The sequence below is a fragment of the Rhinolophus hipposideros genome (genome assembly GCF_964194185.1).
Source record: "Rhinolophus hipposideros genome assembly, chromosome: 14".
In the NCBI taxonomy this organism is placed as follows: domain Eukaryota; kingdom Metazoa; phylum Chordata; class Mammalia; order Chiroptera; family Rhinolophidae; genus Rhinolophus; species Rhinolophus hipposideros.
Window position 1 is genome coordinate 11,448,989 of NC_138060.1, and position 18,265 is coordinate 11,467,253.

Below are 18,265 nucleotides of genomic sequence, written 5' to 3' on the forward strand. Positions count from 1 at the left end.
GGACCTCACTCTTTTTAATACTACTTCTTCCTCTTGCCCACAGGAAATTTTAAAATAACGAATAAAAAATATGTCTACTTGGTTATGGACTGACACCAGGAATTAACTGTTGCTTTGACAGATCTTAATCAAGGAGAAACACACCCTTTATAAATATTTTTGGCTTTGAACAATGGGATCACCAATATAGACACACTCTTCAGGGCAGGAAAAATGAGATAATGATACATGTGGTAGACTTATGAATGGACCCCATTTCTACCAGATACTTGTGTAATGATCAGCCTGGGACTAGAAATTAAGCATGTCTTATACTTGTGACATAACGCTCAAAGGAAACAGAGGTACATGTGACAGTTCACAAAGGAAATTATACTCCTTTGCCTCAGTTTTAATTCACATGGGCAGCTCTATAATTTGGAGCTCTGCATGTTTTCTACTGCTTGAACTCTGTGTTACACACACACACATGCACACACATATACATTCACTAATTGTGGAGGCTGGAAAACTTGGTTTCATTTTGACCTTGTGATATAGTTCTATCAATATTTGAAAATGAAGTTCGCTTCCTCTTAAAAAAGAGCTGTCGTTTTCAGCAAAAGAATTTGATTTTATTAGTGTACAGAGGTATATTAGATATCATTGGATGTTTTCTGGATTTCCCATTGAGCACATTTATTTTTGCCAGTCACAAATTGCTTTTCACCATGACTCGATGCTGCTGAGACATCAAAATTATTCAACAGCGCAAAACGGCATTTTTGTTTCCTATAATATTCATGTCAAAATTGGCTGCCTGAACAGAATTTCAGAAATTAGTAATAATTAAATCAAAACTAATGACAATAAAAGTAATACTTTACATTTGTTCAATGCTTTCCTAATTTTGAAAAATCACCCTTCTTTTCTGGTTTTGAAAGAACCCTGAAAGTTATCCGACTGCATGACGTGACAGTTTGATGGTGGAGAGCATGCACTCTGCATTCAGGCAGAACTGAATTCGTATCCCAGCTCTGCCACTTCTTTGAGATGTTACTTTAATCCCTCTGAGCTTCAGTTTCCTCATCTGTAAAGCAGTATTGATCATAATAGTAAAACCTACTTCAAGGATTAAAACAGACAATGAATGAAACACTTGGTACAATGCCTGGCCTTAGTAAATACTCAGTATTCAATATATGTTAGCTCTCCTGTGGGCCATACGTGTGTTCTGTGTCTATCCTACTCTCACAGCTCCTAGTACCATGCCTGGTGCAAAGCAAGTGTTTAATGACTATTTTTTAAATAGTGAGTTGAATATTAATACCCCCAGTCTCCAGATGAGGAAATTGAGGTTCCCAGAGTTTTATTGGTTCACACCTCTTTTATTCACACCATGGCATTCAGTTACTCTCTGTTTCTTCTGCACTTATACTCAATTTTTCTTATACTTTCCATGAGGATTTACTAAGTTTGAACCATTTGCATTCAGATTTCTATTTAGGTCATGATTTGGATACTTGCTAAATTTCAGATACCACAGTAAGTGTTTACTTACTGTGAAACTTACCTCATTAACTCATAAAAACAACCCTGCCAAGCAGATATTATTATCTCCATCTCAAATGAATTCTGCACCTATTCTTGCTCACCTACCATGCATCAGTCACTGGAGATTTTACAATGAATAAAGCAAATAAGTTCCCTGTCCTGCAGGCATTTATAGTCTTACAGAGAAATGTCCTGGAGCAAATAATGCAAATGTGACGGAGTGATAAAAGAGGGTCAGGATGTTATGGGGACCCAGAGAATGTGACCTTGGCTGGGGCCAAGAAGGTGCCTTAGGAAGCAATATTGAGGGTGGAAGTTGGGTTAATGAGTAAGTGTCTGCCGGACAAGGATGGGAGAGGAGGGCAGAGTGTGTGCCTGAGCCTGAGGCCATGAAAAAATATGTCACATTTGAGAACCTAGAAGCGGCACAGAATGGCCTGAGCCTGGAGGGCAAGACAGAGTAGCTGCGGCTAAGGCTGGAAGGCTGTGCAAGAGCCAGATGGCAACTACTCCCTGCACGGTGATAAGGATCTTCAGGATCCGGGATGCCTATTGCCAAGGAAAATGGAACATTATCGAAGGGCCTTAAGCAGGAGAGTGACATGAGCAAATGCACATTCTAAAAAGAAGAGCAGGGTGCAATGCTAAGCACTGACTGCGACCCTTGCTCTCAGAGTGTGGTTTCCAGCAGCAGAGTCACTCAGGAGCTTGTTAGAAGGGCCAGTTCTTGGGCCTCATCCCAGACCTACTGAATCAAAACTCTCAGGGCTGAGGCCCACGACTCTGTGCTTTATGAAAAGTTCTCTGGGGATTCCTGTGTGCACCATGTTTGAGAACCACCAGCTTTTGGTAGAGGTTCTCATTCTCTGGTACACATTGGAATCAACTGGACAGTTCAAACAATACTGATGCCCGGGTCCCCACCTAAACGTCTGATTTAGTTGGGCTGGGTGCAGCCTGGATATCAGGATTGCCTTTCATCTCCCCCACATGGTTCTAATGTGCAGCTACGGTGGAGTACTATTACATCAGAGAGGATGCAGATAAACATGTCAGTGGTTCAGGATGGAGACAATGGAAGCCTTCCTAGGGAAGTGGGTAGATGGATGCAATAGATATTTAGGGGGCGACTACACAGTTAAGAAAGAAGAAATCAACCTAGTCTCCAGCATCCTCTGTTTATAAGACCACCTGCTTATTCCATAGCCTGGGCTTCTGTTGCCACACTCCCACCCAAAAAGACAATGCCCACTCCCTTCTTTGATTGCGTTCAGTTGCCTGTGTCCTCAGAATAGTGCAGGTGAATTGGACCATCTCCCAGCCCCAGCTGCAAAGATCATGAAGTTGCCTCTAAAACACAGCTGTGTCCTGCATGCTGGGTAGAAACCATGTCCTCTGGCCTCAGCAGTACCAGACGATAGCCTTGACTCTGTGGACCTGCATCGTATTCGAGGCACCGTGCTAAGTGCTTTATGAGTAGTGCCTTCTTTCATTCTTGTAACAAGCCCCTGCTCTTTGTTACTGTTAAGACTCCCACTTTGCAGAGGAGGCTGCAGACGTACGGAGTTCAGTATGTGGTCCAGGGTCCCAGATCTGGAAGATGGCAGAGCAAAGGTTTGAGCTCAGATCTGTTTCCAGTTCCTGGGTCCCTGACCACTATGCCCTACAGCTATTCTGGCAGGGAAGGGAAATCGAAGACACGTGACTATGGAAGGGTTAGACGCTGGACTGGCTCGCGGCACCAGTCCAGTGGCTAAAGTCATCAAGGAGGGCTTTCCTAAAGGAGGTGGGTCTCAACCCAGACCCTTAATGATATGTCAGATTTGAAAGGGCGGAAAGGAGAGAAGAGGTCACTCCAGGACTGCGGTGGAATGGGGAAAGATTGGCTGAGTACAGAGGATCATAAAGGAATGGATTGGTTTTCTGTTTGGGGTATTTTTCATGTATTTGCTCCTTGCTCAGAGAATTACTGCATTTGGGAGCTGTTGTGTTATATTTACTGCATAGTCAGAAGCCAGCAAAGACATAAATCCGGTGACTCAAATGCAGAGGACGTTCTCATTGGCTGGCACACTCTGGGAGCATTTTGCAGCCAAAGAGAAGCACCTAGTTTAGAACGGAAACTTCGACCTACACAAGGTCTTCTCCTGGCAAGGAGTTAAGGCATGGTAGAAAAAGACAAATGATCTCATTTCAACTCTTCCACAGTTGAGGTGGTATCTCCTTGGGGGATTCTTATAAAGGTAATTGAGTGTGAATGGGACACCAAACTCCACACTTTCACTACAAATAACCCTGGAACAGAGCTTTGGTAAAGTCTCAAAGGGGAGCCAAGGCTGCAGATGTAAGCAGATTGCCCCCAGTAATAATAAAAGTAATAATAAACCCACAAGGTGGTAAGCCCCTACAGGGTACAAAGGTCTTTTATTATCATCATTACAATAGCCCTCTGAGGGTATTATTTTAGAGCTACAGGCACAAATTCTCAGAGTGGTTGAGCCCCTGGCCCTGGTCACACAGTGAGGATGTAAAAGAGGTAGGTTTTGAGTTCAAGGTTTTCTGATTTTAAAACCCCCGCTCTTTGTCCTAAGGATTATGCCCCCAGTGCAGGGCCAACTATCTCTAGAACTACTTAATGTTTTGAAGCTGGTTTCTTACCTGAAAGTTGGACAAACCTGTTTGAATTTGCGTAAGGGAGAAGTATGCAGGCTGCAGGCTGCCAACTGCTAATAACTGCTAAGCTTTCCTGAAACTGACAGCATGCCAGGGCCCCTGCTAAGTGTCATACACACGCCACTGCATGTAACCTCTTATCAATCCTACAAGGTAGGTATTATCCTTATTATTCCCATTTTAGAGTTAAGAGAGTTAAAAAAAGAAAAGCTAAGACTCAGGAAGGTCTAGTAACTTACTCAATGCCACTCAGCTTCCAAGGGGAAAGGCAAGTATTTGAACCTGGATGGCAGAGAACAGGAACTGGCACCTGCCAACCACGTTCTACAGCCTGCACGTGAAAGGTGGACGCGTGGGAGACAGGCTGTAAGAGAAGGGAGGAAGGCATGTGGACGTGGCAGCCAGGCACTGAAGGCCTCAGACTGGCCTCAGTGCTTTCTTGAGACAGGAGCTTGGGCAGCCATGTCCCCTGGTTGAGAAGTGACATTGCTCTGGCTGTAACTTTCCAGACTGCAGTGCACCAAGAAGGCAGCACTCACTGGAGCAGCTTGTCTCTGAAGGAAGATAAAAAACATGGAGCTGTGGAGATAAAAGAAGGGCTCAGCCAGCTGAGGAGTGCTTTACTGCCTCCTCCACAGTAGCTCTTGCAGCCTTCATCTCAGACATGAATCCCCAGGAACCAAGGGGCCAGGCTGGGAAACGGAAAGGAAACAGGGGAACAGATGGAGCTAAACCCAGGTCAGCAGGAGGCTTGCACTGCAGCTCTTTAAGATACACCTGCCTCAGTCCCCTAAAGCCTAGAATTAAGGTTTTTATGAGGAATGTGGCTGCTTATCGTCCAGCAAGGTTCAATGTTTCCCTATTTCTGCAGAGAACAGCACTTCCAGGTCATAGCACTAAGCTGCAAGAGAGCCAACTGGAAGTTAGCAGCTTGGGAATCTGGTCCCAGCTCTCTCACTGATTACTGTGTGACTGTGGGCAGGTCACCTTCCCTCTCTCGGTCACAGTTAATTAACTCTGTTCTTTAGCCACTCAGGCAATCATCAGAGCCTGCTACGTATTTGGCACCAGGCTGGGTTCCAGGGATGCAGAGGTGAGCAAAGGCACACCCTCGCTGCCCTGGTGGAGCTGACAGCTAGCTAGAAAGTGAACGCCAAATGATCACCTGAGTACATGTGAAATTACAGTTGTGACAAATCCTAACAAAGGAGAGGTGCATAGTGCCTGGAGAGCCTGTGACAGGAGGAACTCACCACGTCTAGGGGAGTCCGAGGAAAGCTGCAAAGCACCTCCCTGCAAAGCTGAAGGTGAAGGACAAGAAGCAGTTACCAGTAAGGGGGACGAGAGAGAGAGAGAGAGAGAGAGAGAGAGAGAGAGAGACAGAGACAGAGACAGAGACAGAGAGAGAGAGGGCACGCTCCAGGTGTGAGGAAAAGCACGTGCAAAGGTCTGGCAGCAGGAGGGAGGTCCCCATGAGGCACCCAGGGGAGCACCCTGAGGGGGGACTGGGTCACAGAGCCCAGCAGGGCCTACACCCCAGCCTGAGGTTACTGCCTCATCTCTAAAGCTCCTTCCTGACACAGTTCTGAATCATTTTTATTTTAGTCCTGAGGCTGAAGTGGGTCTATTTGCTCTGAGGCTGAGGACCACAGATTTTTCCAGAAAGTAGACCAATTATTCAAATAACACATAAAGTAATCTGCCTGTTTCTGTTTACATTTTCTGCATTTTTGAATCACACCTTCTCTTTCCTTGACCGAGGGCTGATTCTGGCTGTAATACTGACGATTTTGGATGAGTCCAGAGTTGGCCTCACCTCCATAGTATCGTAACGTGTGAGCATTGCAGAATCCGGGCATCACTAGGGAAAGCCGGGGCCCAAGGATGTTCCCCTGCCCGACTGTCAAGGTCAGTCCTCCAGGGCTTTGAGGTCAAGGAGGGGGCTCCACGTCTGGGCCCTGTGATGACTTCTCCATCACCCCAGAGATCAAACAGGGCATGTGCATCTGGGTGTGAGATACATATTTTTACTGAGATATGGACCCATTTGCGTAGTGGACTTGCTTCTTCCCTCCTCCCCCCCAAAAAAAAAATTTCTGTCCATGGACACGAGAAAGTGAAGTACACAGGAGAAGTGTGTTGTTGGGGTGTTTAAATGTACACACATTGTCAGATAAGTTTGAGCAACGTGAGGCCACACAAGGCTGCCTTGGCTTTCTCAAAAATGGTCCTGTGGCTCTCCAGGCAGGTGTGAGAGCAAGCCAACTTGATCTGGCCACAGAACCCTTTCTCATCGAGGATCTGCAGGACGAATGCTCCCCAGAAAATAACTTTGAGAAGCGCTCATCTAGGCTTGGAACATAGTCGCTTAGGGTTTGTCATTTCTCAGATGAAGGGAGTGCGGCAGATAGGTCATGACTTTGGCCGTGATCCTCCCGTTAAAGGCAAATCGCGGACCAGAGTACAGGCACCTCACAGCTGCTGCAGGGCTCCCTAGTCCCTGTGTCCTATTTCTTTCATAAATCACAAAGAGCAGGGAGGGAAGTTAACATCTGATGAGTGTTTACCATAAAATAGGGATAATTCTAGAAACTATTTGCTAAACTAGAGGACCTACTGTGTGCCAGCACCATGCTAGGTGCTCCCCACACATGTCATCTCACTCTTTCTAACAACATACTGAGGTAGATCTCTTATCCCAGTTTTACCGATGAGGAAACTGAGGCTTAGGAAGGTCCAGGGACTTGTGTGATCCCTTTGAGTACGGAAACTGCAAAGCCAAGATGTGGACCCACGTCGGCCTGGTGTCCCTTGAAACACACCACACATTGTCTCATGTGGTTCTCTTAATAGCCATGCAAGATAAAAATCATCCCTACTTTGTAACTGAGGAAACTGAGGCTCAGAGAGGTGAAGAGACTTGGCAAGGTCATGCAACTAGGGAGTGAAGTAAGGGCACAAACTGCCCTCTGCACCTTCCCAGACCTGTGTCCTCTGTCACACAGTATTTCTGCGGCTGCATATTAGCCCCACAGCCAGCACTGTTGGTCTGGGTTTTTTTTCTCTGCATTGACTGAAGGAACACAGCTATGAGCTGGAGAGAGTCACAAGCCTCGGATGGGCTTGAACTGATGGCTTAGGCAATGCCTGTCTGCACATAGGCAGTGTGAGCTCAGTGCCCCATCACTTTAAAAGAAAAGCGAGGGAGAGTTCCCTTTGCAGGGCTGGAAGTCAAAACAATCACACTGCTTCTGCTTTACCTCTGCTAGTAGGAAGATTATTTGTTTCCCCAAAAATAAGACCTTAGCCAGACAATCAGCTGTAATGCGTCTTTTGGAGCAAACATTAATATAAGACCCGGTATGGTATTGTATTATATTATATTATATTATATTATATTATATTATATTATATTATATTATATTATATTTATTATATTAAAGACCCGGTCTTATAGTATACTAAAATAAGACCAGGACTTATATTAATTTTTGCACCAAAAGATGCATTAGTGCTGATTGTCTGGCTAGGTTTTAGTTTCGGGGAAACATGGTAATTAGGTACAGATCCTTAATGCACACGTCCATATTTTAACCCTAACGAGCTGTCAGTAGGAAAGTTCTGTCCTTGGTCTGTTCACCAGCTGATCTTTCCTTGACTCCGTGGAAAAGACCAGTGCAGTAAACAGAATCTCGTTTCCATGGAAGCCCATTCTCTGGCTTTTTCTTTCCAGCACTTGAAAAGGTAATTACTTGATTTCTCTTTGTATTTTTGGATTTCCTACAGTGGGGCTGTCAAGCGCCCTGACTGAGGATGGCCTTCTCTATCATGCCAGGCTATTTTAGGAGCTTCGGATGCATTTCCATTTTCCTCCTCCCTTTACATCATTAGCTATCAGGCAGCAGTGCCCGCCTTCCGCTCATTCCTACTAATTAAAGTCTAACAGAGCAAAGGGACTTGACCCTGGAGAAAGTGGGAGACACCGAGAAGCCAGGGAAATTTGTCAAGAAATGGAAACCCCTGATCACCTTCCTGTCTGGTGCACAGACTGTCAGACCAAGGCCACACATCGGCATGGACTCTGGTCCATGTGGCGCACTCTCCTCTGAATCTTTGACGCCCCATTGTGGCCCATGTCAGAAATACAGCCAACATGGGCTGCGTTATTAACACCAAATGCACCCACCATTTCCTGAGGGTTCGCTTCTTGCCAAGCATGGAGCTGAGCACTTTACATACTCTGTCTCAGTGAATCCTCATGACAACCGTAGGTAGTTATCCTGATCATTCGGATGAAGTACAGGGAGGTTAAGTGACTTGCTAAAGTCACACGGCAATTAAGTAGCAGAGCTAGGATAAGGACACACATTTCGTAGGGAGGGCTCTGGCATTGCTAGAGCCTCCCCAGAAGAAATCAGCCACTCATGACAGATGACAGAGGGTAGATATTTCTCTGCCCCCCTCCAGTGAAGGGTCTGTGTGTGAAATCGATCCATGCATACAAGGAACAGAGTAGAGCACTGAGTTCATTAATTGTCAAGACCAATTAGAAAACCAAACAAGGCATTTAAAAAGGAAGCCAATATAACACGTCAAAAGAGCTCCAGTTTGAGAAGGCAGACTCCATTTCAAATGGCTGGTACTTTCCTAGCCATGGGACATGGGGTATATTCCTGAACCAGACTGAGACTCAGCTTCCTCATCTGTTAAATGGGATAATAATGGTACCTACCTCATTAAGTTGTTTGACGTGTGGAATGTCTCAAGCTGCTCTGTGGAATGTTTTCAGTGACATAATTGTGTAAAAGACAATGTTCAATGCAGTTAAGTAGGCTTATTTACTCTAGAATTTCTCAGAATCTTTATTAAGCTAATAGGTAATACAAATTTTTAGGAGGGAGCAGCATTTCCTGACCCCAGAGTCCTTTCCCTGGGAGAATACACATTAATATCTGTTTCTTGGACCCTTTATAAAAAGCTAAAATATAGGTCATGAGATACCCGGGCTGGATATAGGCATCAATAAATACTAATCCTCTCAGTTTTGTGCCCTAAATGTTCAATAACCATATTTGTTCTTGCTAGATTTAAGCTTCATGGAGGCAGAGACAGGGGCCTGTCTTGTTCCTTTCTACATTCCACTGTCTTGACATATCAGGACATTCTATGAAACTTTGATGAGTGAATGTGTAAATGAGTGAACCAATGAATTAATCTACACGAAGCTTAGTGTAGAACGAGCCTGATCATCTTTATCACTGGCATTCTCTGCTATTTTTGGTTGCATTCGATGAGGCCAGCAGCAGAATTCAGACATCTCTGCAAAACTTAGTGATAGGGATGGTTCTATTGCACTGTTTTCCCTTTTCAGTTTTAACCTATGTGAGCGTCATATCTTCTGACAGAATTCCCAAGTTTAGCCCCTAAACAAATCATTGTACTATTTCTCAGTGAAGTAGTCAGATGTTTCTTCTACATTGTTCCCAGTGGGTTTGCACCTGGATCTGAAGAAGTCTTGCACTTCCAACGGAATCAAATTAAAACTTGTTGGAGCTTTAAAACAACACTGAGGATACCATGTTTCCCACATTCGCCTATTGGCAAGTGGTGATGGATGGACCACTGGTCAGCGGTGTGACTGCTTTCAGGTGGTTTCCTTTATATTTATTTAGAATGGGATTTCCAACTCTGGACATCATACAAAATCATAATAATAACAATATAATAATGATAATAATAAGTTTAAGTTAAAAATATGTGACGTTGGTCAAAGTCTAACTGATACTCTTACTGCAGAACTTCTCAGAGACTCTGTGCATTTCAACATAGCATTTCCCAAACTTATCAGACCATTCTTCTGGATCCTTCCCAAAACCCTTTCTTCTGCAATATCACATAAGATTGTTGTTCATCAGAACACCCTTTGGAAAATGCTACCTTAGAATGCATGGCCAAAAGTTGCAATCCAGTCTTCATAATCTAGGAAATAGTCCTTCTCTTCAAAACTGTGGAAAGGAGAAAATAAGGCAACTCCTGAATTGAACAGGGTGTTAAAGATACACAGCATAGAGTCAGATGGATTTCTGAGTTTTGTGTAACAAACCAAAGACAAGTCATGATGCTTCAAAAATATGACCATAAATCATGTAGTGGTTTTGTTTACATCATATTATAACTTATTTTCCACTTTGTAGCAAAGTGAGATTCTTTTTTTAAGCATGAAGCTGGGTTTTCCTTTTCAAATTCCTAAGTGAAAATTTCATTTTGAAATTTCTGACTAAAAGTGACTTTTTAAAGAAAGGAACTTAGAAAACTCACATACTTCTTAAGCTACTTTTCATTGTGAGTTAATTTGTACTAAAAAGAGGAGTAAAGCCCATCCAATTTGTAGTCCACTTTTCCCTACTTATCAACCTTTTCAGTGATTAAAATAAATCATAAATTACTGACTCAAAACAGACTCAGTTATAGTATGAAGGATAACACTAGGCTTGCTTGGAAATGAAGAGAGAACTTGAATTCACAGAGCAGGGATCAGCAAATATGGCCCACCACCTGTCGTTCTGTATAAAGTTTTATTGGAACACAGCAGTGCTCACTCATTTATGGATTGTCTATGGCCATTTTCACACTTCATTAGGAGAGTTGAGTTATTGCAACAGAGATCTATCTTATGGCCCTCCAAGCCTACAGTACTAATTATATGGCTCTTTATGGAAATGTTTGCCAATCTCTTTCAAAGATTTGCTGGAAAATGTGAAAAAGATGGAGATTATATAACTAACTCCTTTAGTCTATTGATGGGAAAGCTGAAACTAGAGAAATTAGGGAATTGTCCAGGTTTATTTATGCTTGGATATTCTAATCCTTATTCCTAATAACTCTAATAATTGTGGCAAACAAAGATAGCTTGCCAGTTAGATATCAACACCAAGTAGTAGTGACCATCTAAAGTGCTGGTTGAGAAGGTCTCGGGGCTCATTAAGAAGGAAAGCAATGATTGATTCATCTTCCAGGGTCCAGGCATGGGAGAGCAGCAGAGAATGTGCCATGTAGGCACTACAGACACACACTATGTTTGCTCCATATATTATTAATAGTTACATTACCATTTCCTTCCTTGTACGTCTGCCATGTAAGCACTTTGTTCATTGGACCAAATCAGAGGTGCTGCATTGGACCCTCATTAGAAGTACTTCATTAGAATTACTGCTGCTTAGCAGTTCAGAAGTGACCCTTGTACAACCTCATTCAAATACCTTCCTTAGCAACTGCCTACCTCCTCACACTCTGCCTAAAAGGATGTAACTTGGGATTTCATTCAAACTCAATTTTTCTGTTTACGAGAATCTTAACTTTTAGTGAAATGTGTCCATGGGGGCACAGAAAGGGGTGTGTAAAATGGAAAGCCGTCGGTTTATTGGCTTTTGTGACTCAAATTGAAAATCTCCTTGTTTGTGCTTCTGTGCAGCTGGACAATCCAGATGAGCAAGCAGCGCAGATCAGACGAGAATTGGATGGACGACTTCAAATGGCAGACCAAATAGCCAGGGTAAGGAAACTCTGGGGACATTTACTGGAGGATCAAGGTCCCACACAGGAAGCACACAGATTATGAAGCACCATCAAAAGATAAAACTGAGGAGCCGAGAGGAGGGACAATGAGGAGAATCCCTCTGATTGGGCCTTACCCCTCCTTTCTCGGGGCATCTCTCCCAGAGATAGCTCATGTATTTCCTCCAGGACTCCAGTCAATACCCAAACCCAGCCTGACCTTTCTTCTGAGTCCCAGACTTATATTTCCAACTGTCTATGGAGCATTTCAACTTGGATATCCTCTGGCATTTCAAGTTGAATGTGTTCAAAATCTCACTCCTTCCTCCTCCTCCTACTCCTCCTCCTCCTCCTCCTTCAGATACCGTGTTTCCCCAAAAATAAGACTGGGTCTTTTATTAATTTTTGCTCCAAAAGACACATTAGGGCTTATGTTCAGAGGATGTCATCCTGAAGAATCACGCTAGGTTAGGTCTTATTTTCGGGGAAACGTGGTACCTATATTTACTCCTCTTCACTTATTCTCCATTCAGTTACTATGGATGAAACCTGTAGTGACTCTCAATTTTTCCTTCCTCCTCCCTCCCCACAACACTCCACACTCGATCAACCACCCAGTCATTGATTCTGTCTCCTAAATGTGGGTCAGATCTCTTTACTGCTTTCTAGCACCAATGCTAATACTTTGATTCAGGCCCTCATCTTCAACTCCTGTATATTAAAATAGCCTCCTAACAGGCACCCCTGGCTCCAATCCATCCTCCTCTCCTGTCCATACTTCATGCAATTGCCATTCTAAAACTTATATATGAACATCTCAAAACAGAGCCTGGGAATCCTTCAATAGAATCCCCCATTGTCCCTAGAACAAAATCTAAGCTCTTTAGAAAAATAGTCAAGGAGTTTAATCCACACGTCCTATCTTCCCTCACCTCCCACAAATTTCCCACCAGAACTCCCCATTCCAGCTCCAGAGAATGTGTCCCCCTGAATGTTTCAGGCTCTTATCAACCTTAGTGCCTTTCTCCCCACTGGTGTTTCAACCTGGAATGACCTTTCTTCTCTCCTCCACTTAGCAAACTCTATGACTCAGTCTTCAGTGCTTAACTTAAAACCCCTTCTCTAAGAATCTAGCAGTTAGTCCTCTCCACTTTTGTACTTTCTTCATGTCACATATAAACCTTTATTGCAACAGTTCGTTGCATGATGATTCCTTTCCATGTCTGAGTCTCCCGGTAGATAGGATTTCTCTAGGACTGAGGTTATGTGTTCCTATTGATGACCATTTGCCTACGTGGTATTGTTGTTATACCATTTGTGTTATGATTAATGGTAGTGACGCTAGTACTATATATGGAGTGCTGCCCCTGCATCAAGCATGCTAAATGCTTTACATGTACCATCATACTCAATCCTCAGACCCACTCGACAAGGACACTGCCATTATCATCTTGTTTTAGGGATGGGGAAATCCGGACTGAGGCACCAGTTAGAAGGCTATACTGAACCCTTAACACAAGTCTGTCTAAATATCAGGGCTGGGACAGGGGTTAGGCACTTAACCTCAGGTGAAAAATTAAAAGTGGGGGGAGGGGCAAAAATGCAGTATAAAAATAAATAAAAATTAATGCAGTATTTTAAAATTAGAATTAATACCAAAAAAATCTGTGAAGAACAAAATACCAGATTTTAAGTAACCGGATCCTACTTGTTCCTATGGGAACCACAGGCCACATGTGCATGTGAGGGTAGGGGCGGTGGGAGGTGGCAGGGAGGATGGATAGAGAGTAGAGCTTGGCATTCAACCTTTCTCTTCATGGAAAGAGGTGTCTCAGGACTTGGACGCATGGAAAAAAATTCTACTGGAAGAGAAACTGAAGAGAGATTCCAAGAAGCATGAAAATCCCCATTTGTGCTCAGGCAGTTTTACTGAAATGTTTTGCATCTTGTTTTTGGACACCTTCAAAGTTTACAGTAGAGTCAGTCTGGTTGTTAAAAATAGTATGCAGTTATGGATTTGGCTAAAGGTAGTGTAAAAGGCTCTTCTGTTTGAAAACCCTGCTTAATGTGGGAGTAAACATCAATAAGGCTTTAGAATTTCTTTCTGCAAACTCAGTGTCTCCTCAGCAAGTTATCCAGAAAATGGAAGTCACTGGTCCATTCCCTGCCTTTAGGCAACTATTATATTCCCAACTAAGTAGTCATTCCATTTAAACAAAATCACACACACACACACACACACACACACACACACACACTCTTTCAAACAAGATCATGGCACTTTTATTTTAGTTGTTTGAGGCTTAACATGATAATTTAAGAAACTAACGTGGGCTAAGTTTAATTTTTAAAAGATGGTGGATGAACAACTGTTGCATAGTGAGCCAAGTTGCTCATCTCTGAACAGTAGATGAAGAAATCTCTCTTCCAGCCCACACCACTAGATATTCTGATAACAAGTAGGATATTATTAACAACCTAGAACTTTCTTAGACGGTGAAGTAGGCAATTAAAGTGAGTCTTGGTCATTATTTACAGAGAATGAAGAATACTTTCAAAGTGTATGGGAGGTCCTCCAAACATTTGGGTTATTGAGTATTTCTATGAGAGAGTCTGCCCACTACTATCTCCTATTCTTCTAGAAATTGATTCATTTTCCACAATGTTCATTCATACCAGTGGCCAATTGCCACAGCTAGTTGGTCCTGGAAGTGAGGAACCAGTCACATTTCTCAGCTTGCACGGGCCACAAGTGCTTGGTCCAGAAATGGATGCCTGATGCAACTAAACGAGCAAATCCTTTCCCTGGTACCTGTGGACAACAGGCCAACAGGGCTGTGTCCTCTAGTGGTAGAAAGATGTCTGAAGCCATTTTAAATTTACAGGGAAAAGAAGATGAAAGAACGAAGCCAACATTCAGAGAGAAACAGAGACAGAGAATATACTGATATCTTCAGGATGTTCAAGTCCCGAGATTGACTTATTCTTGAGCCTCAGCCATGTAACTGTTTTTCCCTCAGTTTACTTCGATTCCAAAATAAATAAATTCTCTTTTTTGTGTGTAAACCAGCCTGGGTAGTACTGAGGAAAATTTAGACATAGTTCATCTACTAAAAATTAAATAAAATATCAAGATCTCAGATATAGCCTAGTTCATGAAGAAACAAAGCACCTATGCTCATCTTCTTTTAGCATGCCCTGATATTTCTATTTCCGGCATCACAGTGAATTTTAGTGAGGATATGTAATTCAACCCATATGGCTGAACATCGGCTCCTGTAAACATCATAACCAGAAATTCCTGGATATAGATGTCTTCTATCATACATAATTCACTCTGTTCTCTGAAGTAAAAGATGAGTAGAGCATTTTGATTGCAAATTAGAGGCACCAAGGAAGCTTATGTAAAAGAGGGGGTTGATTCTCAGGATCAAAGAGTGTCTCACAGAGGAAAGGTGCAGCTGAAACCAAGAAGGAGCTGGAACCAGGGACCCCCCAGGTGGTCAGGGCTTCCATCTCTTAACTCTGCATATCCCATTCATTGTTTCTTTTTTCTTTGCAACCAACTTTCTTTGCTTCTCAAATGGGAAACATGCTGCTCCACAGCTCTACATGTCTCCAGTATGGCCAAGTAGGAAATCATTTAGCCAATCAACCTCTCTCTCAAATCTTTATCCCTATCTTCCCTTTCCCCTTTTCTTCCTATCCTCTTCAAATTCACAATTTCAAGAGTCAGGCGTCTCATTGGCCCAACTTTGTTCAAGGGCCAACCGCTGGATGAATCAACTAATCTACCGTGGGAAGAGGGTGAAGGCCTCACTGAACAGGGAGGTGCTGGAAATACATCACTGAGGGTGAGGGGGGTACCTAAGAGATCAGGCTGTGGGTGCTATGGTCATTATGAATTGGGAGATGCCCCAAGATGTGCCCCAAATTAAGAACTATCACTTATATGGCATTTACTATATGTCAGACTCTCTTTCTTCTAAGCATTTTACATTTGATAACCTATCTAGCCCTCCAATAACGTTATAAAAAGTGTGCTATCATAATCCTCTTTTCATAGAGGAGGCTGAAGCAAAGATATCACAGGACTTGGCCAGGGTCGCTCAGTGACCAGAATCTGCAGTTCTAGCCAGTGTGCATAACCATCATCATAAAATGCCTACTCAAATACAGGCTCTTATTTTCCCCATCACCCCAATCTAAGTCTCTAACACGCCCCTCACACAGGCCTTTACCTTACCTCATCCTGACCGCTCCTCTCTGCTAATCAGTCCTTTTGTTAAATGTGTCAGGCTGTGCGATTTCATCTAAACTGGAGAGTTCCTTTAGACCTATATGACAAACAATCCTGGGAGTTACAGTAATTCTCCCCAATGTAGGCACATCAAAAAGTTTAAGTCATGTGCTCAAGTTCACTCAGCTGGTAAGTAGAAAGCTGGGTGCTCTAATTCTAATAGAAAGTTATGCTGGGAGAGGACTGCTCCAGGTCCTCTCTCCCCGATGGCGGCCCCTCCAGGGAACTGCTTTCTTTCTTGGACTGAAGTTTGCTTTGTAGTCTCTTCAGTTTATCCAGCAGGCCAAATGAAGCAACAGCAGCAGGCAGAACTGGCTCCTAGAATTCTGAATCCTTTCTGCTCTGATTTCCTTGAAATCTGGAAAAGAGGTTGTAACCCCTGGTGGTTCTGCCTGCCGCATTTTCACCATCACGCACTTGTGAGAGGCCTGTGTTTGTTTTTTCTTCCTAGGAGAGAAGGAAGGAAAGTGCAGAGTGCCTTTCGTCTACCCACAGTCCTAATACTGTAATCTGTTCATTCACACCAACATCCCACAAACCATCAGACAGAGATGGCTGCATGAGCCCCCGCTGTGGATGTCAGACATGCTGTCTTAAAAGTTCCATCAGGAAATCTGAACGCGGTTTTTGGTTTTTTTTAATCTGGTAGCAAAGACTTTTTAATCCCTGTTCAAACATTTTCTCAAATCCTCTCATGTTGATATTACTGAGTCCCCAAATTTCACCCATGAATTAAGTCTAAGTTATTTAAATTGTGTGATCAGAAGTTGACATTGGAGCTTAAACAGGCAGCTTGTGGCATTAGTGCTGCTGTGATATTTGCCAGTTCTTTTGGCCACGTTTTAAGGTAAAATTCGAAAATTCTTGAGCTAATTAGATAAGACAAATAATATAGCTTTTGTAGTATTAGTGGCAGAGGTCTGGCAGTGAAACACCGTTGGTTTTTCAAGCTATCATTTAAATGTGAAATTGCCATTTAGACCCTATTTTCTGCAGAGTGAAATTCCCATCTCATGCCCCGGTCCTGTTGCAAACATGGATGAAACTATGCCCCCAGGAGCGAAATAATATCCAAATATTTCCTGGATGAAAAAGTTCTGCTTCGTACATTGCCAAAAATAAAGTGGAAATGGATTCCCTTCCTACCAGAGAATGATACTGCCCCTCAGCCTGTAAATTAATTTTGTAGCACCTGGCATCCACCCTGTACCACACACACAGTAAGAGTTTAGTTCATTTTTTTTTGCCTGAAAGAATGTATGTATAGAGCACCTCCCTGACTCGGGCCTTCATCCGGTAGCTAAGAAACCAGGGAAATCTGAGTTCAAGGAAAAATCTAAATGCCAAAGAGGTTCTCTGAAGTTCATTCAAATGAAGGGAAGTCCATCCAATTCATAAAAGCTGAGGAAGTAAGACCAAGACAATTAAAGACAGGTTTGAGTAAAGAAGCCAATCCAGAAAACTATCCCTGCGCCCAAAATGTCTTCTAACTTGTGTGATGCTGATTTTGACAAATTACAACCAAGACCTTCCTCTTGCCAAACTTCCCGGCCCTCCTCCATCATTTACTGTACTTGACCCGATGCCCGCCATCCGTATTGACTGGTTATACCAATCCACGTGGAACGGTCGCTGCTGTGGAAGACTAGCTGTCACCAGCCCTGTGAAATGACGTGGTACATAGAGCGTGCACCGTGCTGAGAAGCCTAATATGGTTTAATCGGCTCTGTTACCATTTGGGGCCAGATAGTTCTGCCCTGTTATATGGTAGCTACGAACATGGGCTCTGGGTTTCAAATGCAATTCTACTAATTATTGATTTAATTTCTATGCTTCATTTTCCTGCAGAAAATGGTAATAAGTAATAGCACTAGCCACAATGTGTTGTTGGAGAGATTAAATGAGGCACAGCATGTAAACTGCTTAGGCTAGTGCCCAGTGCACAGTTAAGACTCAGTAAATGCCACCTGGCACCATGGTCTTTACCGTACTCACCCTCAAGGGTATCGGTATTGTTAGCGGTATGGGGTGGTGCCTGATGCATATGGATATGGATGTGGACATATGCATGCACATGCGTGTGTGTATGAGTATGGACATGTGTATGTGTCTATATGTATATATGTGTATGCCTATGTGTACATGTATTGGTATGAGTGCATGTGGGTATGTATACATATAGGTATACATTATACACACATCCAT

The 18,265-nt window shown here is 43.1% G+C and overlaps 1 protein-coding gene across 11 annotated transcripts in view; it reads left to right on the forward strand.

The window, feature by feature from the left end:
- Positions 1–18,265, forward strand: part of CADPS (calcium dependent secretion activator) — a 459,417-nt gene that overhangs the window by 198,318 nt on the left and 242,834 nt on the right. For all 11 annotated transcript variants that reach the window (XM_081072041.1, XM_081072042.1, XM_081072040.1 and 8 more), the window contains exon 4: positions 11,678–11,758. In XM_081072041.1, the coding sequence (XP_080928167.1) occupies positions 11,678–11,758 (81 nt within the window). The remainder of the gene's footprint in view (positions 1–11,677; positions 11,759–18,265) is intronic.